General features: G+C 33.4%; 4 protein-coding genes and 1 non-coding gene across 15 annotated transcripts; all 5 read left to right on the top strand.

The window, feature by feature from the left end:
• Positions 1-295: 295 nt before the first annotated feature.
• Positions 296-13719, top strand: LOC105840658. Of its 11 annotated transcripts, none has more exons than XR_004964106.1 (5): positions 296-4498; positions 5091-11955; positions 12329-12546; positions 12926-12991; positions 13585-13719. It is a non-coding gene; the product is annotated as an uncharacterized LOC105840658 (transcript). The 11 variants fall into 11 exon arrangements; XR_004964105.1 differs by having other exon boundaries at positions 297-2068; positions 2743-11955; XR_004964104.1 differs by having other exon boundaries at positions 297-1114; positions 1821-11955.
• Positions 13720-13848: 129 nt separating this feature from the next.
• LOC118646578 (longitudinals lacking protein, isoforms A/B/D/L-like) lies at positions 13849-16275 on the top strand. The gene has a single exon (XM_036289771.1). It carries the CDS (start codon positions 15377-15379, stop codon positions 15686-15688), a length of 312 nt encoding a protein of 103 aa, XP_036145664.1. The 5' UTR covers positions 13849-15376; the 3' UTR covers positions 15689-16275.
• Positions 16276-16392: 117 nt separating this feature from the next.
• Positions 16393-20197, top strand: LOC118646577 (zinc finger protein 551-like). Its single transcript, XM_036289770.1, has one exon. The coding sequence runs from the start codon at positions 17018-17020 to the stop codon at positions 17384-17386; it is 369 nt and encodes a 122-aa protein (XP_036145663.1). The 5' UTR covers positions 16393-17017; the 3' UTR covers positions 17387-20197.
• Positions 20198-20746: 549 nt separating this feature from the next.
• LOC118646523 (zinc finger protein 696-like) lies at positions 20747-22845 on the top strand. The gene is made up of 2 exons (XM_036289599.1): positions 20747-20960; positions 22610-22845. The coding sequence occupies exons 1-2, from the start codon at positions 20747-20749 to the stop codon at positions 22843-22845; spliced, it is 450 nt and encodes a 149-aa protein (XP_036145492.1).
• LOC118646576 (longitudinals lacking protein-like) lies at positions 21431-23811 on the top strand. Its single transcript, XM_036289769.1, has 2 exons — positions 21431-22976; positions 23368-23811. Exons 1-2 carry the CDS (start codon positions 22967-22969, stop codon positions 23739-23741), a joined length of 384 nt encoding a protein of 127 aa, XP_036145662.1. The 5' UTR covers positions 21431-22966; the 3' UTR covers positions 23742-23811.
• Positions 23812-23814: the final 3 nt, after the last annotated feature.

A 23814-nucleotide genomic window follows, 5' to 3' on the forward strand; every position in this document is an offset into this window, starting at 1 on the left:
GATTTTTGTTTAAACGAATATTCTTGGAGTTAATTATAACTTTTTTCGTTTCTTGCTATTACCCCATGCCTTGTTACGTTAATTGTTTTAGCACGATTGAGATTCCATATTGATTAAGATGGGAAGTCAAATATAAATTAAAAAAAAGATAATTTTAATTAAATTTAAGTTTAATTTTTTAAATATTACAAGTGATATTAAGTAATTAAAGTTTATAATGAAGAAAAATGTATATAATATTCCGATATTTATTAATAATGTATTAATTTTTTTGCACTTTTAATCCGTTTTTTTTTTATTTAAAAAGTATTGGAATTTTCTATATTAAAATAAAAGAAATAAAAATTACTATCTTTAGCCTTCGTGATTTCCTCGTTAATTAATTTTCACAAGCTTTTACCCTTTTCTTAAAAGGATAATATATATCAATAAGATTATCTTTTTAATTATATTGCTTTTATATTATAAATAATTGTACAATTGGCAAATTAATAATAATTTTCTTTTTCAGATAAGTTGATTTTACAGGTAAATATACATTACGGCTTTTTTATTTACGGGTTGATCTCGTTACGATTTAACGAGAAACGTGACCCAGTAATGTTTAATTATTAATGTAATGTTCTGATGTATTGCATTTTGACCGTCAAGATACTTTTATGGATAATTTTAAGGATAATTGTCATGTATTAAGTGTGATGCTCATAAATACCAAATATTTTAGTTTTATGTTGCTTATCTTTATTTTTTAGCATTCTTATTTCATGTATTTATTATACACATCTCATTTTTGGAAGAAAAAACCTTCACGAGATGAAACAATCGGTTTCTTCAGCATGTTATCCCGAAGGACGCATGACTTTGCGTCAGGACTGACTGGACGCTTTGTTTGTTCTTTTGCTTCTAGGCGTTAATGGGTCTTTTAAAGTCTTCGGCAGATCATTCTCCGGCGATGCCGACAACAATGTCAGATTTCCTTGTCCGAATTACAACTGCGGTCGCGCCTTCAATTGGAAGAGAAACTTAACGCGACATTTGAAATACGAATGTGGTCTTCAGCCGCGCTTCAAATGCCCCTACTGTGATTACTATGGCAAGCTCAAAGGCAACGTCAGTAAGCATCTTCTCCGCAGGCACAACAACCGAAAGATTTATGTCGTCGATTTGTCCCAAGGGACATCATGAATGCGACACGACCAATGAACGTTTTATCTAGCTGCGTATCTTTCGTTTATCGAGAAGTCAAGAAATCTGCCCATTCTGATTCATGAATCGTGTTTTCGGCATTGATCTGTATTTATATTTCTGTATTTATTCTTAATTGTTCATTTTCATCTATCTAAATCGTGCAAGGTAATGTTATCGATTGCAATGCTAACTGTTTGTTTGTTAGAAGTTGTATGTGCTTTCGAGTATTCGGTCAAAATTGTACCTAGAAATGCGCAAAAATATTAGAACTATTATGAAACTATTATGAATAAATATATAAGAACAAATGCACTTTATATTATTCATTTTTGCACACAGTGAGTAAATGCATGTGTGAATGCTGAAGATCTGATTTAAATAATATGTATCTCACACGAACAATAATGTTTAGAGATTCGAGAAATTGTGATTTCTATTTTGCAAGTGAAGAGGAAAATCCGCAGGAAAAGAGGGTTTTGTTTGAGTTAATTATTTGCGATTTTACGTACAAATAATAGTGGTTTTTCTTGTTTTGAGGTTGTCAAGAACAATTAGCGGCACTTTACCTCTTCGCACACGTCTCGACGAGCACTTTTGAAACATTTATCGCTAATGAATCGTTATTTTTTCAGTTATCAAAGGATCTACATGCTCGACAACCTGTCCTCTTCTCATCACAAAAGTGTGGAGCTTGAGGAATATCTTCCCGTGTCCTAATCTAAATTGCTCGAGTGTTTACAAGTTGGAAAAAAGTCTGACGTATCACCTTCGTCACCATTGCGGGCAGAAGCCCAGGTTCAAGTGTCCCTACTGCGAATATGTGAGCAAGTTCAAGGGCAACATCAACCAGCATATTCTCCACCAGCACAACAAACGGAAGGTTTATGTCGTCGATTTGTTCCAAGGGACATCATGAATGCGACACGACCAATGAACGTTTTATCTAGCTGCGTATCTTTCGTTTATCGAGAAGTCAAGAAATCTGCCCATTCTGATTCATGAATCGCGTCTTCGGCATTGATCTGTATTTGTATTTCTGTATTTATTCTTAATTGTATATTTTCATTTATCTAAATCGTGCAAAGTAATGTTATCGATTGCAATGCCAACTGTTTGTCTGTTAGAAGTTGTATGTGCTTCGAGTACTCGGTCAAAATTGTACCTAGAAATTCGCAACAATATCACAACTATTATGAAACTATTATGAATAAATATATAAGAACAAATGCACTTTATATTATTTATTTTTGCACACAGTGAGTAAATGCATGTGTAAATGGTGAAGATCTGATTTAAATAATATGTATCTCACACGAACAATAATGTTTAGAGATCCGAGAAATTGTGATATCTATTTCGCAAGTGAAGAGGAAAATCCGCAGGAAAAAAGAGTCTCGTTCGAGTTAATTATTTGCGATTTTACGTACTAATAATAGCGGTTTTTCTTGTTTCGAGGTTTTCAAGAACAATTAGCGACACGTACTCTAATTCTTTGCATGCGTCTCGACAAGCATTTTTGAAACATTTATCGCTAACAAATCGTTATTTTTTCAGATATTCAAAAACCCACGTGCAGAACAACCTATCCTCTTCTTATTACAAAAGTGACGAGCTTGAAGAAAGCCTACCCGTGTCCTAATCCAAATTGCTCGAGCGCTTTTAAGTTCAAAGCAAATCTGACGTATCACCTTCGTCACCATTGCGGACAGAAGCCCAGATTCAAGTGTCCCTACTGCGAATATGTGACCAAGCGCAAGGAGAGTGTAACGACGCACATTCGAATGAAGCATCGAAACAACGCCGTTTATGTTATTGATTTTCTGGCGATATAAAGCTGAGTGAATTTTCTCTGATTTTCACGAAATAAAGATAATACTGGATGTTCAACAACAATTATTAAACAGCAATTATTATTTAGTAAATATTGGTATAAAATGCATTCATGTTGTAGATAATTTAATAGCACATGGAGAGGAATATTGTTGGAATACGAAAAGACGTTTTTTTTTTAAGTTAAGAAAATAATTTTTGGAAACAATAAAATTAAAAATAAAAAATGAGCTTTTGGCAGTTTTTGATTTAAATAATATGTATCTCATATGAACAAGAATGTTTAGAGATCCGAGAAATTTCGATTTTTATTTCGCAAGGGAAGAAGAAAATCCGCAGAAAAAGCGAATCTTGTTTGAATTAATAATTAATTGTAATTTTGCGCACAAATAATAGCATTTTTTCTTGTTTCGAGGTTTTCAAGAATAATTAGCGACACGTAATCTACTTTTTTGCACACGTCTCGACGAGCATTTTTGGAACATTTATCATCAACAATCGTTATTTTTTTCAGATATCAAAGAATCCACGTGCAGGACAACCTATCCTCTTCTCATTACAAAAGTGAGGAGCTTGAGGCCTACCTTCCCGTGTCCTAATCCAAATTGCTTGAGCGCTTTCAAGTTGAAAAGCAATCTGATGAACCACATTCGTTACCAATGCGGCCAGAAGCCCAGATTCAAGTGTCCCTACTGCGAATATGTGAGCAAGTTCAAGAGCCATGTAAAGAGGCACATTCGACTTAAGCATCGAAACGACGCTATTTATGTCATTGATCTTCAACAGTAGATATAAAGACGAATAAATTTTTTTTAATTTGAAATAAGGACGATACTGTATGTTCAACAATAGTTATTATTTAGTAAATATTGGTATAAAATACAGTCGTATTGTAGAGAATTTAAATAGCACATTAAAAGGAATGTATTATGCCGAAATACGAAAAGATTTTTTTTTTGTTAAGCTAAGAAAATTACTTTTGGAAACAATAAAATTAGAAATAAAATATGAGTTTTTGGCAGTTTTTGATTTAAATAATATGTACCTCATATGAACAAGAATGTTTAGAGATCCGAGAAATTGTGATTTCTATTTTGCAAGGGAAGAAGAAAATCCTCAGGAAAAGCAGATCTTGTATGTGTTAATTATTTGTGACTTTGTGTACAAATAATGGTGTTTTTTCTTGTTTCGAGGTTTTCAAGAATAATTAGCGACACGTGCTCTACTTTTTCGCACGCGTCTCGACAAACATTTTTGGAACATTTATCGCCAACGAATCGTTATTTTTTCAGATATTCAAAAACCCACGTGCAGGACAACATATTCTCTTCGCATTACAAAAGTGAAGAGCTTGAAGAAAACCTACCCGTGTCCCAATCTAAATTGCTCGAGCGGTTACAAGACAGAAAAGAAACTGAAGTATCATCTTCGTCACCAGTGTGGTCAGAAGCCCAGATTCAAATGTCCCTACTGCGAATATGTGAGCAAGCACAAGTGCAACGTACAGAGACACATTCATGTCAAGCATCGAAACAAGGCCGTTTGTGTCATTGATTTTCAGCAGTACATATAAGGACGAATAAATTTTCTTTGATTTCACGAAATAAAGACAATACCAGATGTTATTAAACAACAGTTATTATTTAGTAAATATTAATATAAAATGCAGTCGTGTTGTAGAGAATTAAAAGCACATTGAGAGGAATATATTTTGCTGAAATACGAAAAGATGATTTTTTTTTTAAGTTAAGAAAGTTATTTTTGGAAACATTAAAATTAGAAATAAAATATGAGTTTTTGACAGTTTTTGATTTAAATAATACGTACCTCACATGAACAAAAATGTTTAGAGATCCGAGAAATTGCGATTTCTGTTTCTCAAGGGAAGAAGAAGATCCGCAGAAAAAGCAGGTCTTTTTTGTGTTAGTTTTGTGATTTTGCGTACAAATAATAGCGTTTTTTCTTGTCTCGAGGTTTTCAAGAATATTTAGCGTCACGTACTCCACTTCTTCGCACGCGTCTCGACGAGCATTTTTGGAACATTTATTGCCAACGAATCGTTATTTTTTCAGATATCCAAGCATCCACGTGCAGGACAACCTATCCTCTTTTTATTACAAAAGTGAGGAGCTTGAGGAATACCTACCTGTGTCCTAATCCAAATTGCTCGAGCGCTTTTAAGTTCAAAAGAAGTCTGACGTATCACCTTCGTCACTATTGCGGGCAGAAGCCCAGATTCAAGTGTCCCTACTGCGAATATGTGAGCAAGTGCAAGGCCAATGTAAAGAGGCACATTCAAATAAAGCATCGAAGCAACGCCGTTTATGTCATCAATTGTCAGCAATAGATATAAAGACGAATGAATTTTCTTTGATTTCACGAAATAAAGACAATACCGGATATTTAACAACAGTTATTAAACAAGTTATTATTTAGTAAATTTTTTGTAAAATGCGGTCGTATTGTAGATAATTTAATAACACATTGAGAGGAATATATTTTGCTGGAATACGAAAAGATGTTTTATTTATTAAGTTAAGAAAATAATTTTTAGAAGCAATAAAATTAGAAATAAAATATGAGCTTTTGACAATTTTTAATTTAAATAATACGTATCTCGCATGAACAAGAATGTTTAGAGGTCCGAGAAATTGTGATTTGTATTTTGCAAGGGAAGAAGAAAATCCTCAGGAAAAGCAGGTCTTGTTTGTATTAATTATTTGTGACTTTGCATATTAAAAATAATGGCTTTTTTTCTTGTTTCGAGGTTTTCAAGAATAATTAGCGACACGTACTCTACTTCTTCGCACGCGTCTCGACAAACATTTTTGGAACATTTATCGCCAACAAATCGTTATTTTTTCAGATATTCAAAAACCCACGTGCAGGACAACATATTCTCTTCGCATTACAAAAGTGAGGAGCTTGAAGAAAACCTACCCGTGTCCTAATTTAAATTGCTCGAGCGCTTTTAAGTTGAAAAGGAATCTAGCATATCACCTTCGTTACCAGTGTGGTCAGAAGCCCAGATTCAAGTGTCCCTACTGCGAATATGTGAGCAAGCACAAGTGCAACGTACAGAGACACATTCATGTCAAGCATCGAAACAACGCCATTTGTGTCATTAATTGTCAGCAGTAGATATAAAGACGAATGAATTTTCTGTGATTTCATCAAATAAAGACAATACCGGATCTGACAGTTAGTAAACAACAGTTATTATTTAGTAAATATTGGTATAAAATGCAATCGTGTTGTAGAGAATTTAAAGCACATTGTAAGGTTTATATTTTGTTGGAATACGAAAAGATGATTTTTTTCTTAAGTTAGGAAAGTAATTTTTAGAAACAATAAAATTAGAAATAAAAAATGAGCTTTTGACAGTTTTTGATTTAAATAATACGTACTTCACATGAACAAGAATGTTTAGAGGTCCAAGAAATTGTGATTTCTATTTCGCAAGGGAAGAAGAAGATCCGCAGAAAAAGCAGGTTTTTTTTGTGTTAGTTTTGTGATTTTGAGTACAAATAATAGCGTTTTTTCTTGTCTCGAGGTTTTCAAGAATAGCGTCACGTACTCTACTTCTTCGCACGCGTCTTGATGAGCATTTTTGGAACATTAATCGCCAACGAATCGTTATTTTTTCAGATATCCAAGAACCCACGTGCGGGCCAACCTATCCTCTTTTCATTACAAAAGTGAGGAGCTTGAGGCCTACCTTCCCGTGTCCTAATCCAAATTGCTCGAGCGCTTTCAAGTGGAAAAGGAATCTGATGTACCACCTTCGTTACCAGTGCGGGCAGAAGCCCAGATTCAAGTGTCCCTACTGCGAATACGTGAGCAAGCTCAAGGGCGATGTAAAGAGGCACATTCGAGTCAAGCATCGAAACGACGCCGTTTATGTCATTGATTTTCAGCAGTAGATATAAGGACGAATAAATCTTCTTTGATTTCACGGAATAAAGACAATACCAGATATTCAACAACAGTTATTAAACAACAGTTATTATATAGTAAATATTTGTATAAAGTGCAGTTATATTGTAGAGAATTTAATAGCACATTGAGAGGAATATTGCTAGAATACGAAAAGACGTTTTTTTTAAGTTAAGCAAATTATTTTTGGAAACAATAAAATTAGAAATAAGATAGTAGTTTTGGCAGTTTTTGATTTAAATAATATGTATCTCACATGAACAAGAATGTTTAGAGATCCGAGAAATTGTGATTTCTATTTCGTAAGGGAAGAAGAAATTCTGCAGGAAAGGCGGATTTTGTTTGAGTTAATTATTTTTGATTTTGTGTACAAATAATAGTGGTTTTTCTTGTTTCGAGGTTTTCAAGAATAATTAGCAATACGTACTCTACTTTTTTGCACGCGTCTCGACGAGCATTTTTGGAACATTTATCGCCAACGAATCGTTATTTTTTCAGATATCCAAGAATCCACGTGCAGAACAACCTATCCTCTTCTTATTACAAACGTGAGGAGCTTGAGGGATACTTACCCGTGTCCTAATCCAAATTGCTCGAGCGCTTTTAAGTTCCAAAGAAGTCTGACGTATCACCTTCGTTACAAGTGCGGGCAGAAGCCCAGATTCGAGTGTCCCTACTGCAAATATGTGAGCACGGTCAAGTGGGACGTAAAGAAGCACATGCAATTCATGCATCGAAAACACGCTGTCTATGTCATCGATATTTTTGAGCAATATAAAGACGAGTGAATTTTTTCTGATTTTACGAAATAAAAACAATATTGGATGTTCAACAATAGTTATTAAACAATAGTTATTATTTGGTACATATTTGTATAAAATGCGGTTGTATTGAAGAGAATTTAATATCACTTTGAGAGGAATATAATCTGCTGGAATACAAAAAGATGTTTTACTTTTCAAGTTAAGAAAATAATTTTTGGAAACAATGAAATTAGAAATAAAATATGAGCGTTTTGCAGCTTCTGATTTAAATATGTATCTCACAGGAACAAGAATGTTTAGAGAGATGAGAAATTGCGATTTCATTTTCGCAAGGGAAGAGGACAATTCGCATGGAAAAGCTGGTCTCGTTTGAGTTAATTATTTGCGATCTTACGCATATATAATGGCGTTTTTTTCGTGTTCCGAAGTTTTTAGCGAAGAACGAATAGTGGCACGCACCCTACCTTTTCGCACGCGTTTCGACAAGCATCTCTGGAACATTTTATCGCGAACGAGTTGTTACTTTTTCAGATAATAATGAATCCACGTGCTGGACAGCCTATCCTCGCAGTACGAAACTGAGGTGCGTGAGGTCCAACTTTCCGTGTCCTAATCCAAATTGCCGGAGCGTTTTCACGTGGAAAAGGAATCTGACGAGTCACCTTCGTTACCAGTGTGGTCAGCAGCCCAGATTCAAGTGTCCCTACTGCGATTATGTGTGCAAGGTTAAGGCTGACATACGGAAGCACATTCGGGTCAAGCATCAAAATCATGCTGTCTATGTCATCGATATTTTTCAACAGTGGAAAGTCTTCCAGTGAATTTTTTTTGATTTTATGAAATAAAGACAATATCGGATGTTCAACAACAATTATTAAACAACAGTTATCATTTAGTAAATATTTATATAAAATGCGGACGTGTTGTAGAGAATTTAGTAGTACAATTATAGGAATATAATTTGCTGGAATATAAAAAGATGTTTTATTTTTCAAGTTACGAAAATAATTTTTTTAAATAATGAGAGTAGAATTAAAATATAAGTTTTTGTAGTTTAAAATTTTCTTTTCTTTCTGTGCTAATTTAAAATCTTAATATACTTGGCATATATTATATTTAATTTATTCTTATTTGCTATATTTAAGATACATAAAAGCTATTTGCATTTTTCTCACAAAAATATAATCTATATCTTACATATAATAATTAATTTTTCTTAAAAACATTTTTTTAAAAAACATAGTTGCTTTAAAGACTTTTAAAATGCGAGGAAAATCTGAATATGAATAAATCCATGTAAATATTCTTGTACATATTATGTATTAAAAATTAGAAGTTATTAAGAACAAAGTTTAAAATAATCTTTTCTGCAAATTATTGTAAAATTGTGATTTAATAAAATGTTTTAATGATATTATAATAAATATCTATTAATTATATTAATTATGCGGTAATTCGTGCATACATAAAATGTTTTTCTTTGTATTCAAGATTTTTATTGTTACGTGAAATTAAACGAATGCAAGTAATTTTGAATATTGAGACAAGTAAATTTAATTTTTTTGTACTTATTATTTGTTTCTTTATTTTACTTATATATATATATAGTCATTTTTAGACATTTCTTTTGCAGTAAATGGACATCAAATATATATTAGCATATAAAAAGAAAGTACAAAAATTGCAATATTTTAATTTTCTTTATTTGTATTTTTGTATTTTTTATATATAATTTGTATGTGTATTTTGTATTTTTTGTTTATTACTTTAGCATTTGTTAGAGGTAATTGACATTAATTTGTTAATTATTTCCTGACATGTACATATTTTTATAAATCTATATACACAGTATTTATAGTTTATATAAAATTACGAAATATAATTGCATCTTTGCGTAAAGTGCTGTGTAATATAATAATTTTTATGTGTATATGTGCGCACAAAATTGCAATCTATGTAAGTTGAGATTTTGTAATTTAAACGGCGATTTACAATGAGCGACGATTTTCAGGAGAAATTTAATTTAATTTTTGGAATCAAGCGACGATCAAATCCCAATGAAATATTAATCACAGATAAATGATTTTACATTCATTAGAAGTTCCATAATTTTAGATTTCAAAGTTTAGAGTTTGAAGCAATTCTCTATAATTTTTCTTTACAAAGATACATCGAAGATTATATCGATCTTCTATCTCGTAGCAACAAAGCAAACATGCATGCGAGGTCACTCACATTTTGCTTATGACGAAACACGTTGCTACCGCGATCAATTAATCAGCTGATCGTAGTAGCATAGTAGCACATGACCTATGCACGCGCGCTCATGAATGCACGCGTGTCAAATTTTCAACACCCACTGTAACCTTATAAAAAATTGATATGATAGAAAGTCTTTCATTTGACATTTCTCAGCTGTCTATGCAATTCATATACTCTTATCATAACAAGTATGTATGTCTATAATGATTATTCTACTAAAAATTGCAAAATTGGACTTTTTTCATCTTCATCTTACATGAGATGTTATAAATTATCGCATGGATTAATGTCGTGGTTGTGGAAAAACATATTCAAGAACTGATCTTTCATCCTTACATAATTTTAACATAGCTCGAACTTATGAGCATCTTCATTTTTTTAAATAAAAATGTATTATGTTTTCCATAAAACGAAATATTTCTACATCGAAATTTTTCTGCAATTTTTATTATAAATAATTAAGATTATCTTGTGCTGTTACGCTTTCACGCTGACAAATCGGACATGGGGCCGTTGTTTGTGTGTTTCAGGCTTGTGGTATTCTTACTGTCCCTGGAACGTAAGACCGTATCAGTGTTTGAACTGTCCCAACAATTACGCGAAGAAGTGCCACCTGAAGCGTCACGTGATAAGCGCATGCAACGGCAAGGAGCCACGTTACAAATGTCCTTATTGCACATACATATCGCGGTATCCTTCGGACACTTACAAGCACGTGAAACGCCTGCACGAGAATCAGGATGTTTTCGCCATCGACGTGTTGCCCACGAACAACTCTTACTTCAAGGATCCCTTGATGCGGGATAACTGTATCCTGAGGAGTTCGTAGCCCAAATTAGACGAATAGTTGCAAGAATATTTCACCGTTGTCATAAAATTTATCGTTAGGAAATTTTTCTGTTTAGCACAATGTTCTTCATTTTTCTTGTAACACATAAGTGACATTAAAAATTGCATTTCCTTCGTCACACGTCAATCATTGTTTTTTATTGTTATTTGTGTCCTTTATTTATTTTTCCAAAAGCTATTACATCCAGCCGAAGAAAGTACAATAATATTCTTACCGAAATTTTTTTTATATTGTTTAATTTTTTATTGCATCTCAAACTTACATGTAAATTAAATTTTCAGTGAATCGCTGTGTAAGGTTATATCGATAAAAACTTTGTTACTTTAATTTTGACTTCTTTTTTCATACAGAAATCAGGATATTATAAAAGTGAGTGCTATAGGTAGATTTTTTCGACTCGTAATTACAATTAAAAATTGTGAATTTTTATATGTAGGTGTAACTCACATTTACGTGGTTTTTTTTGCTGCGAAACTGCAAAATGATGCATGAGGTGGATGACACAGTTTTAATTGCATGAAGAAGTAGAAGGCACGTTGGAAGTTTTTCTCAAAGTTTTAAGGCGAGTAATGTGAATTTCTTGTAAGGACAGTTTTTCTATGAGAAAATTATTATTGAAGCAATTAATGCAATTTGTAAATTTATTTAAATAGACATTTATACATATATAAAAATATAGTAAAGACGAATGTTAATATTGAACAAGAATTCTAAAAGAACAAGACGCATCTTTGATATTTTTGTGGCGTTGAGAGTTACACTTTCGTAATATGTTAACTGGGTTAATTTGCTTTGAGAATACGTGCTGGTCGTTTTCATAATAAATGCATGATAATGAAAATATACAATTAAGGTTAATAAAGAATCATCTTTGTGTATTTTATAATGCTTCTCTTTCTAATCAATCTCAAAAGTATTTTTATATCTTATAATGTTTCTTTTTCTAATCAATCTTAGAATGTCAGTGCTTCACCATCTACACGAGCGCTGTCTTTTCACTGTAAATTTTCGTTTTTTGCTTTCAGGATCGTTAACGTTATTGACGAATGCACATTATCGACAACATCAACAACAATTATGGAATTCGAAACGACAACAAAAGTATTCGTCGGACAGTAACATAAGGTAAGATTGAAAGTACCGATTTAAAACACTGACTTTGTCTATTGTAAAATTGCTAATTGTAGGACTACTTAATTTATTTTTTTATTTAGTAGAATTTTTAAAAAATATTCTTGATAATTTTTAGTTTGTTTCATATAATTACGGTGATATATTGCAATTATTTTTTAAAATAGATTAACAAACTGCAAGAGTGTAGTTAAATTTTATTACGATTAAATTTTTTTTATATTTTTGTCACGTAATTTGTTGTAATCCTTGGTATATTGCATACGCACTAATAAAATGACATCTTATTAGTTTGTTAATTATTTATTAATTAATTTTTGTTCTTTAATTTCTTATTAATGATATAGAGAAATGAATTTGTTATTAGGTACGCATGTCCGAAGTGCCATAAGAGCTATCGACACGTGCATCATATGTTGCGACATTCTAGATTTGAGTGTGGCTGTCCACCGAGATTTCAGTGTCCTTACTGCGGCATGAAGAGCAAGCAGTCCAACAATGTCTACAAGCATATACGCGTCAAACATCCCGGATCGAAGCTTGAAATTGTCAGACTTTCTTACATTCAAGAATAAATTGTAATAGGTAGCAGATATACTTTAAAATTAATGTGACATAATTTATTAATATTTTAAGAGAAATTATTGACGTAATCTATTTTTAATAAATATTATTAAATAAAGAATTAAACTAAAGTTAAAGAATTGACTTGAATTGAAATTTAAAAAAATAAATAAAGAAATTTATTGAATATATTTACCTTGATTTTTTTATTTTTTATACCTAATATTATTCTTTTAACAAAACGCAGAAATTATCTTCAATTTTTCTTTGTATGGGAAGTCTGATAACATCGATTAACAAGTTTAATTATTGTAAATATTATATATATATATATTGCTTCTTGAGACATTTTATGTAAGCCGATTGTGTCATATTTGTATTAATATCTATTTCTGTGCAGAACACAATAAGACATCTTTAGATTGTGGGTCATTTGGACAATAACTGGCGGATCGCAACTTGTACCGTGAGTTCTGAAGTAGTCAAAACGCACATTGTCTTTCGGACTAACACTCTATCTTCGCAGAACACATTTCATTTGGTTCTCCGTCATCATTTGGCATTTAATCAATCGATTACCGCGTAGTCCATTCGTGCACAGCTTCCTAAAATACCTTTAACTGCTTTACTTGTTCGTTTCTTACTAAACATACCGATTCGCTCTGTCCTTATGTACGTGAGGATGGAAGTGAGATAATCTTATTAATTATAGTTAAAAATAATCGCTTTACGGAAGCATTCTTTTCGTTGAGTTGATTAAAGTAGTTCATCGTATCAGGTTGAGCCAGTCCTTTAAGTATTCGTTGGCACATGCATAAAGTAGTTCGCAGTTCTGTTCGAGGCTGCTCCGAGCTCTCGAAGAGTTTTACGATAGATTCATTTCTTTCACGCGAGTGCGCTGCGTGTTGCTGCTTCGGAGTGTTTGAGAAAGAGAAAGAGTGAAAGGGAAAAAGAAAAGAAAGTACGTTGCTTACTCCAAGATTCATCCCCCGCGACCTCGAAGAGGCCCCGGGTATACGAACCGAGCGAGCTAACCGCGCACTTCCATGTCTTTTTCAGCGTTTCTACAAATGTTACCGTGGCCGGAGGGGATCGGCAGGGGCCTGAGGAAGATGCGGATCCGTTTCCAGTGTCCGCGCTGCCGCAAGAGCTACTCCACGAAGAGTGCCGTCACGGCCCACTTCAAATACGACTGCGGCAAGCCGCCGCGTTTCGAGTGTCCTTACTGCGGCATGCTTAGCAAAAAGAAGTTTAATGTGCAAGACCATATCAGGCACAAGCACCCGTCGAAGCTGGTCACCTGCAACACGCTCTTCTAGGACAGTGGTCGCGCGCGTGCCGTGCGCGACCGATTAAAGGCAAACCTCTGTGCTAACGCGATTTGTCCCGCGTGACTACGCGTTTACAAGTGTCTATTTTTACGGGGGCCTCGTTCCTGGAAGAATATTGTCTTTTTGTACCTGTTAGCGATTGTTAAATGTTACTTTCGTTTCATCCAATACGTCGAGTGCAGCGCGCGCGCGCTGCAGGACGGAAATACTTGTACTTTTCTCCCTAGTGTTCAAACATATTCGGGGAGATTGATTCTAAGTTCTAGACTCTCCCTCTTTCATTATCAAATCGCATCACGATTTTTCTTTGTTCCTTTACTTGTCTAGTTTCGTAAAAGGAGTTTTTATATATTAATACTACATATGAACATTTACTCTCTTAAGGGGATACTAAACTGCTCTGTTTTATCACTAATTTTTTGGACACCGAAATCTTTTTATTGATTGCATGGAATTGAAATCCTTCTCCAAAATTAAAGTACAGATAGTAACGCGGTGCGATCAATTTCACACGAAAAACGAAAGAAAGTTAGAAAATTATAGTTTTGTTATCGACTTTTGTAGTCGACTCGTGAAAACATTTACTGCGTATAAAAGTTTTAGACTTTGTACGTATAAAATAAGGCGCACTTGGCATTTTAGCAAAGAACAGTACTGTGCTTTTAGAATAAGCCTAGAAACCTTAGAAAAAAAGTTTTTCATGTTTAAGGGGATCCTATCTGTTTTATCGACAAAATTGTACAATTTGTTTCAAAATCCTTCAATTTGTTCCGAAATACATACAAAATTTTGTTAATGACGTGTCTAAATGACTACATTATCGACCTCGATCAAGTTTGACGAGCAGTTTAGCATCCCCTTAACACGGTACTTAAGTTGATAGCACAAGAGCTAAAATTTTTATCTCTTAACGTGTTTCGGATTACACGTGATTTTAGACTTGGATAAACGCACGAGATGTTTTTGTGCAAGCTCAAATCACATGTTGGCAACGTTAAATGAATTTTAGTGAGATTTAAATTGGTTAGACAAAATTAGTGAAAATGAATTTTTTCATCGGAGAACGTGAATTTGCCGTCAATTTTCAATGGCGGCGCGAGCCATAAAGATTTATGTTAAGTTGAAGTAGATTAACATTTTTCTCTAGATGTATTTGTTTCACGGAAAAATCTGCGATAAACTGAGTGATATCGAGAGGATAAATTATTATAACTTACCTGACAATGTATTTAGTCATGTAAGACAACACCGGACATGCGCCTGTTTTCAAGTTTTAATAAAAATCTTTTACGAGAAAAGTGACCTGCTTTTAAGAATTACGTTTTACGTACTCTCACTTTTATGTTCTTTTGCGTCGTACGTTTTCTTCTCTGGTTCACCTTTGCTCTCTCATTCTTTCTCTCTCTTTTTCTCTATGTATTGTCACCTGTTTATTTCACGCGAATATTCTTTCTGCATGGAATCTTGGTGCGTTTATCCTCGAACAGGGTGTTATCGAGACACGTCCCCGAGCATACCCGATGATGTTGACCGTGACACGATCTTTTGTAGGTGGCAGATCCATGGAGCTTCACGACACACGCCGGAAGAAGTACATCAAGAAACGAGACACAGGGTACAATTCGGACACCGGCAAGTTCCACTGTCCCAATTGCAACAACGGTTACGGCAGGCGGGACACGATGCTCGGTCATTTCAGGTACGAGTGCGGCAAAGCGCCCAGGTATAAGTGCCCGTACTGCAACCTCTGCAGCAAGAAGACCTCGAATGTTTATCAGCACGTGAGGTGTATGCATCCGAAAGAGCGCGTGAGTCTCGTGAGGCTTTATTGAGCTCGCGAATGCTTTCGCCACTGAGCCGTGGACCAGCAAAATGTATGTGAAGAAACCTCCGGTTCTACATTCGCTGAAATGGACGAAGGAACTTTTTGTTTCTTCAATTCTTGCCATTTACACTTACATTTGTATATAACTTAAACGTGGAAGATTTTGTTTCTTGAAACCAAGTTGACAAATCGGCAAAATAGATTCATATGCACGTATGGTGTAGAATATTGAAAGTTTTGAAAAACGTTTATCGGCGAGTGAACCATGTTAAAGACATTATCATTCACTAAAGTATTTTTTTCAGTATTATATTTTGTGAGTGTCTGAAATGTTTTTGTTAACTTTTATGTTAATTTATTTGTACAATAATTACAGGCTGTTTTGGTTTTTATTTATTCTCGACGATTGAAATCTAAGTAATTCAAGACTGTACTGTACATAGCGTTTTAAAATGTGAAAACATAATTATTCCGCAGTATATACTAGGTTTATATAAATTGCTAATATATTAATTATTGTAATAGCTATTTTGCATTTGTTTGTTCTTGGCCTTTTATGTTGATTAGATTGATTTGTAAAAAAATAAAAAAAAACTCAAAGAAAACTCCAATCCTTTTCATTTAAACGATACTTTTTTATAATACTACTACACGTATTATGGCAATAGATTTTTACGAAAGACCTAAATGGTGTCTCTTTTGTCGCTGTTGTGCTGAACTTGATAAATTTCGTGTGTGAACTTCGTGTACGAAATCAAAATGAATTTGAACACTTGCTCTTAATCACTGAAGTATGGACCCTAATATTTTTTTATTTTAAAAATTTTATGTATACTTTCTGCTCCCACGAAACTTTATCCTTTCTATATATTTCCGACTTAACTTGACAGTGTCGTGTGAACCGTGTATGTTTTACAATTTATAAAAATCGGAACCATGATGAATGCGTTCTGAAAATAATCGATTATAGATATGTCTTATTACACAGACTCATTTCTAGGTAATTTATGATTACAGAATTCCTCAGAATCGTAAATGAACGAAGAAACCAGCAGCGTATGATAATTACAATCTACTGCATGGTAATTAAAATGAATATGTTAGGGATACAGTTATAAGCTATAGAGTAGTCTGCTGTTACAAATTCTTGAGAAACGGTTCGAGAGGACGCAACTTACTGTTGCGTAGCATCGTCGCATTACGGTTTGTGTTTATGTTACACAATTCAAATATTTTTCACGAAGAAGACTTTTTTTGTTTCTTTTAACCGCTTTGCGGCCGTAGTCGCGTATGAATAGTGTCAATAGTATTCCATGTGAGTAATCATTAACACGAGATGACATCGGTTTCAGAATCATGGAGCGACGGGCTGGCGGACAAGACAGAATTGTCTCAGACATTGCTGCAACAATCGCATCAACAACGACTGCAGGAGCAGCAGCATCAACGGCAGCAGTTGCGCAAGACAATGGAAAACGCGATCGCGGCCAGCGGTTTGCACGGCCGGAGGTATCACTGTCCGAAATGTGAAAAGTCCTTCTCGCAGAGCTACTCGATGTACCGGCATTACAGATACGAGTGCGATTCACTACCGCGTTATCAATGCCCGTATTGCGGCCACGTCAGCAAATGGTCCCACTCGATCTATAATCATATCAGGAAAATTCATCCAGGAGCGAAGGTCACGCTGAACAAGCTCTACTAGTCCATGGTGGGAAGAACGCTGTGCAATGTTACCAATAAGGCATGATACACGTGATCATTGATAAAATCGAAATCGTTTCGCTTGCGCGTTCCTCGAAAGTGATGGTCGTTCTTGGCGTTTTTTGCTTTTCTATCTGTTCTCTCAAAAGGTTGATCGGTCATCTGTATCTATAGACCGAAAGATGGAACGCTCGGAGGAACGATTTAACGTGAATTACATCCATCGACATGTTCAGTATTGATTTCTGTATATCACGACTGTTCTATTGCGAAAATAAAATTAGAATAATTTGTAATTTTTAATGTAGCACAAACTTTAATCCCGCAATGTAGCATCAAGGAAGCTCAAGCATTGATATATGATTTAGGTTCTTGACCATTTTGAGATTCAGATGAGATCGAGCCAACTTTCAACCGCTCCCGAGAAAAAGGAGAAGGAAAAGCAGAAGACATCCCAAAATTCCTGTACATTTCCATTTTCTCCTTTTCGCTGCTCCTCGAATCTTCTCCCGCTATTAAGAGACCACCGGTTGCGAATCGCCGCTCTAATGTAGACCTCCGTTTCTATTTGTGCTTGCAGACTTCAGACCGATCGTCCTGCAGAAGTACCACGGCGTCGTGCGGAATTCCCGTCACATGCCCAGACTTCAAGCCCCCGTAAATCGGCGCGGCTTTCCCTGTCCCAGATGCGCCCGTGTCTTCCGCACTACCGGCGGCATGAGCCGACACTATCGCCTAGAGTGCGTCGACATGCCACGCTTCAAGTGTCCGCACTGCGACATGCGTAGCAAGTACACGCAAGCTGTGTACAGGCACATCCGAGCGAAGCATCGCAATATGGAGCTGCGATTCGTTAAGCTGTATTAAAAAGGCGAGTTTGGAGACTGATGTAACTTAATTTATATATACGCGTAGACTTAAATCGAGATAGACTTAAATCTATTCCTCCTAGGTAGTAAAAAAGGTACCTTTCCTTTCTTCTTTTCCCCTCGCCTTTTTTAAAGGTTGTTTTAAAGAGAAAACTTGTGCCCCAAATACAAACGTCGTGTTTTAATTAAGCGCATGTATTTGCGTACAATTTATAAAGAGCTTTAATTTCATGTGTAAATAATATAATCTACTACTTTTAATAAAAATTGACTATCTAACTATTCTTGATTAATTTTAGAATTTTTTGGAGATATGATTTGTAATAAGCAAGGCATTTTAACAAATTAATTATGATTAACAAATTATCATCGTGATTAATTGAAATATAATCAAACAATAAAAAATTATAGTTATGCGCAAATGACAAGTTTCTGTGATAAAACTGTGAAAGTTTGTTTAACGCGTTGCGTTACAGAATATAGTTACTATATTTAATTTACGTTAACTATATGCATAGACGAAACAGTAATTGTTACTGTTAAGAATTGACGAGATTAGCAGATTGCGATTTGAAGTTCTCTGTATATTATACTGAAAAATATGAATATGTTTAAGAAATTGTATATATTTCGTCTATAAATACAACCATTTTTATTCTCTTATATGTCTTTCAATCACGTTAAAAGTAAGCGTAAGTTAATTAAAAGAATGATTCTCAAGTGTTATTTGCGATTATTTCTCATAAAAAGTACATCGATGGATGATGAGACGATGAGAGATTTCTCAGATATCTTTTTTTTTATTTTTACGTTACCTTTTCGAAGAGAACAATCGAATTAGAAATATCGCACTGCGGTATATTTATTTTTGTTGATGATTTAAGGCATACATATCCAAAAATAAGAAAGAGAAATTTATTTTTTATACAAGCAATAAATTAAAAGCTTAACTTTTGCTCTGAAATCTGAGAAATCAAACGTATCTCATTAAGAATTAAATTTAAAATTAACATAAATAAGTTTTACATAATTGTATAATATATATTTGTTTGTACAAGAAATGTATGAGATTTTTACACATTGTAACAAAGTTATAATTTTCAATTGCGAACAGTATCGTTATTACCTAACTTTTGTTTAAATTTTTCTAGCGAATTAATTTTTTTTTAAATTATTAAAAAAATTTTTTATTGAAAATATTTATCCAAAGATTAAGAATAGAATATATAATAAATAAAATATAATAATAGATTTTGTTTTTAATTTTTATTATATTTTTCAAAAGTATAATTTTGTTTTAATTTATTTTGATTTAATTTGATTTATTTTTGGGAAATTAATGTAATTATGTATATAAAAATTAGATCATGGAGAATAATTTAGAGTTCTTATGCATGAATTTCTTATATAATTTGGATCTTTTTTTATTTAAAAATTACATGCTGCATTTTATTTGATGTATATGACTTGTAAAAATTACCATCAAACAGATAAAAAAAAAAGTTTTTAATATTTTTTTTATTTCTGTATTTTATTCTTTATTTGCATATTTTAATTTTTATTGTTTATTTAAGATTTATTAAGTATTAATATTTATTTTGTTAGAAGAGCAGGAGACGACTCGCGTATCTTTTAATTTATATGAATAACATTTATCCTTTTAACATATAATTTGCAATATACATTACGTAATTTATTATATCCGAATAATTTATATTAAATTAAATAATTTCTTTATTCTTTATGAACTAGTTGACACAAAAATGGACAATTTTAAAGATAAATTTAAAAATTAACTTGAAAATTTGTAACTGGCATGCGTTATAATGTTATAATGTTTTATATCAATGTCTTAATATATAAATGTAAAAAATATGTATATGTATGTATTTAGCATATTTTATAAATAATGAGCTACATCAGTAAAATGATGACAAGAAGAATCTTGTCAACTAATTATTTCCTTGAATATTAATTATAAGCACTACATTATAAAACGCATGATATTTTATGTTGTATTTTTATGGTTAACTTACATCGTCCATTTAATGTGTTTTTTTCATCCAAGTAAGTAGATTAAACTGATTTAAATGGATTGTCACAGGTCGACAATACGGGGTGTGAGAAAGATTATAGCCCATTTAGTGACGTGACAAATTCGTTTTTTTTTTTCCATTTTAGATCGCATTTCAATCACTGTCATCCTTAAAAATGAATATCATTCTTGAAAGTATGCCGACGATGTTCGCGTGTTCGAATGTAGATTTGCTTTTTATGTTTCCGCTTGATATCACATAAGTTGCGTATGTTCTCTTGTAACGGTGATAAGTATATCTTCCAGGTCAGTGGCCAGGATCAAGTCTGAATCACATGTGTGTATTTTTGAAATATCAAGGCGTTGATTTATGAGAGCGTTGTAAGCTCCAACGAGAGCTTAAATCTGCTGCTTGCTTAATTCTTCTGATCTTATGACAATTCTTCCAGGTAGAACCATGCCCTACAGCGATAGTTGGTCCAGCTTTCCCCATTGTTCCGGCTCGGTCATACCTAGTTTCTCATCGAAGGATTCCATAATGCGGTATCCACGATCCCGCGGCGACCATCGCGAAAAACGCTACTTCCGATGCATCTACTGCGAGTACCAGTCGAAATATAGCTCGAACGTGTACAAACATATGCGAAGGATTCACAAACACATGCCCTTCTGTAAGCCAGATCGAATGTAGAAGGGCGAGGGATGCGAAAACATTGCCTATAGCCGGTTTTGTCTTGAAAATTTGTGAATAATTATTACTTTTATTTTTAATAACGAAATATTAGAAATGAATTTATTTTCCATATATTACTTTATAGTGTTTGGTTGAAGGTGTTTTGAACAAACTTCACGTTGTTGATGGCGCAAAATTTAACGATTGATTTGTAGTGGATTTTAATAATTTTTTATAATCGACAAATTAAATGTACACTTATAAGTTTATTAAAAACCAGAACTAGCGAGTTAGACTATTTCGCTAACTAGTCAAGTTAAATTACTTTGCTGACTAGTCTCACCGAACAACTTAATTAATTAACTAATAATTTACTAATAATCAACCGCAATTAATTAAAAAATACCGTTTTTCAATTTATTTTTATACATATGCGTGCCGTTTTTTTCTAATATATGTATATTTATCTGTTTGTATTGATTTATATTTGTATTGATTTTAGACTTGAATAGTTTATTTTGTTAAAATTTTTACTTTTAGAAAAGGACATTTAAATTTTTTAAAATTATAAATTATAAAGGATTTTTTATTTGAGCGACTTTCCATTATCTGCGTTTGCGATATTTTTATCGTTTAGTCAAATGGGCCTTAAAGACGCTATTAAAGAAGTTAATTATTTATTTGTTTATGTATGACTATAAGTTATTTATCTTTTTTTAAAATCTAATAATTATAATCTTAAAATATTAAAGAATATAATGTTATAAGTAATTAATTACTAACTACGCGTTTTTGACAAAATTTATACTACAAAATGTTGCGCTGTGGATTTGTAATTACCTTCTTAATCATTGAGCAATAAAATATTGTTGTTTATATTGATCGATTCCGACATACCATTATCCTTTCGCACATTCCTTATAACATCGATAATGAAAAAAGTTTTCGTAGATGATAATTTTTCGCGATTGGAAAATCTATTTTTCTTTTTCAGGTTCAATAGTTGGATTGTTCTAAGCAAAATCGAATCAACGAAAAAATATATTTGTCAGCTAACAATTCTTTTCACTGTCAAATTTTCATTATTAACAACAGAATTTTCTTAAAGAATTAAACTTAAGATTAAATAACAGTTAATTTTTAAGTCTTACATTTTTTAATTGTTTTTTTTTTGCTTAATTGTTTATGTTTGAGATTTAATTTCGAGTGTATTTTTAAATGTCTAAATATTCAATTTAGCAAATTGTAATTTATAATTATACTTTGCCATATATAACTATAATTACGTAATACTATATTACAGATCTTGTTTAAATATTTTTAATTTTTTGAATAACAGTATTAATTAAATATTACATTTTTTATATAATATATTATTACTTAATATTCTTAATCTAGTACAATAAGATTTCTATTTGATTCAATAATAAGAAAATTTTGCAGAATATAAAAAATATTAACATTTAATCATCGTCAAATACATTACCACTGCAGTATGTAAGTATTAATAGCGAAGGATTATTCTTTCTTGAATCTAATAATAAAATTAGTTTTCTCTTCGAGTTTTTTTTTTTTTGCGGAAAACAAAAGATTCGCATTTTTAAATGCTTTTACTAACCTCGATTTCGATCTGTTTTTTTTTTCCAGTATTCCATAGGAGTCGCCGAGTAATTGAACATAAGGAGAGATACTTCTGTCCACGGTGCAGCAGCTCGTTCAGCAAGAAGAGCAACATGCTGACACATTATAGGCATGAATGCGGGAAAGAGCCGAGGTTCCAGTGTCCTTACTGCGGAAAAAAAGATAGAAAATCCTCCAACACTTATAGGCACATCAGGATGCATCATAAAGGCAACAACATTCAAGCATATCGACTATACTGAACCAAAAATGCTTTAACATCCAAACTGACATCTCCCACAGAGATGACATTTTGTCGAGACGTCGGTTTCTTAACAAGAAATCATCGCGTCATTATTCGACGGATCAACAAGTGATGCCGCGATGGAATATGGTACCTAAAGAATCGACAGTGAAGAGCCTATTTTCTTCGTATTTCGCTATTCAAGAGTCATTTGGCGGGTGTAGCGCTCGGTCTCGATAATAAGATCTCTAACACTTCGACATTGTCTCCTTTCTACCTCAAGACATCCTTCGTTGTACCCTATCACATGATGAGTTAGCGAATATTCTTCTCGTTCTCCTTAGTCCTTAGTCTACCTTTACTGTCACTCCGATTGTGATGGCACAGACGCGATCTAGAGAGATCTCTTCGTTTACATCTATTGCTCATTCGTTTACCTTCTGTCATGTCGCCTGTTCTTTTTCTGTTTTGGACACAGTTACGTCACGCTCGTCTAGTGTTTGTGATCCACTAACCGTGGCTTTCCTTCTCCTGTTCGTAGGACGATTCCTGCAGCCCTACGACGCCCGTATTATGGATATCCTGAGGGTGAACTACGGTGGCAGCCAGAATGAAGTCAAGCACGAAAACGGACCCTTCTGGCAGTCCGGAAAGATGGCGTATCATTGTCCCAGGTGTAATGCCGGTTACACTTACAAGAAGACGTTGAAGACCCACATGAAGTATGACTGCGGGAAAGAGCCGAGATTCAAGTGCCCTTACTGCAGCAAGAGGGACAAGTGCTCGTCGAATATTTACAAGCACATCAGAATGCGACATAACGGAAAACCGGTATACGTGGACAGATTAGAGTCATCTCGTTCTTCTACCTCTTCCTTCCGAGATTCGTCGTCTGTCGTCGGGCAGTTATCTTAACTTGTGTGGACTAAATTAAGACAGTTTTGTGATACAAGATGATGCAAGTGGCTGTAAAAAGAGAAAAGAAGAA

This window comes from Monomorium pharaonis, chromosome 7 (genome assembly GCF_013373865.1).
Source record: "Monomorium pharaonis isolate MP-MQ-018 chromosome 7, ASM1337386v2, whole genome shotgun sequence".
Classification (NCBI taxonomy): Eukaryota; Metazoa; Arthropoda; class Insecta; order Hymenoptera; family Formicidae; genus Monomorium; species Monomorium pharaonis.

Excerpts from the sequence above, each read along its gene's own strand:
- LOC118646578 (XM_036289771.1), top strand. The coding sequence starts at position 15,377 with ATGATGTTGACCGTGACACGATCTTTTGTAGGTGGCAGATCCATGGAG.
- LOC118646577 (XM_036289770.1), top strand. The coding sequence starts at position 17,018 with ATGACATCGGTTTCAGAATCATGGAGCGACGGGCTGGCGGACAAGACA.
- LOC118646523 (XM_036289599.1), top strand. The coding sequence starts at position 20,747 with ATGCCCTACAGCGATAGTTGGTCCAGCTTTCCCCATTGTTCCGGCTCG. Across the intron at positions 20,961-22,609 it reads TCACAAACACATGCCCTTCT|TATTCCATAGGAGTCGCCGA; the intron begins GTAAGCCAGATC and ends TTTTTTTTCCAG.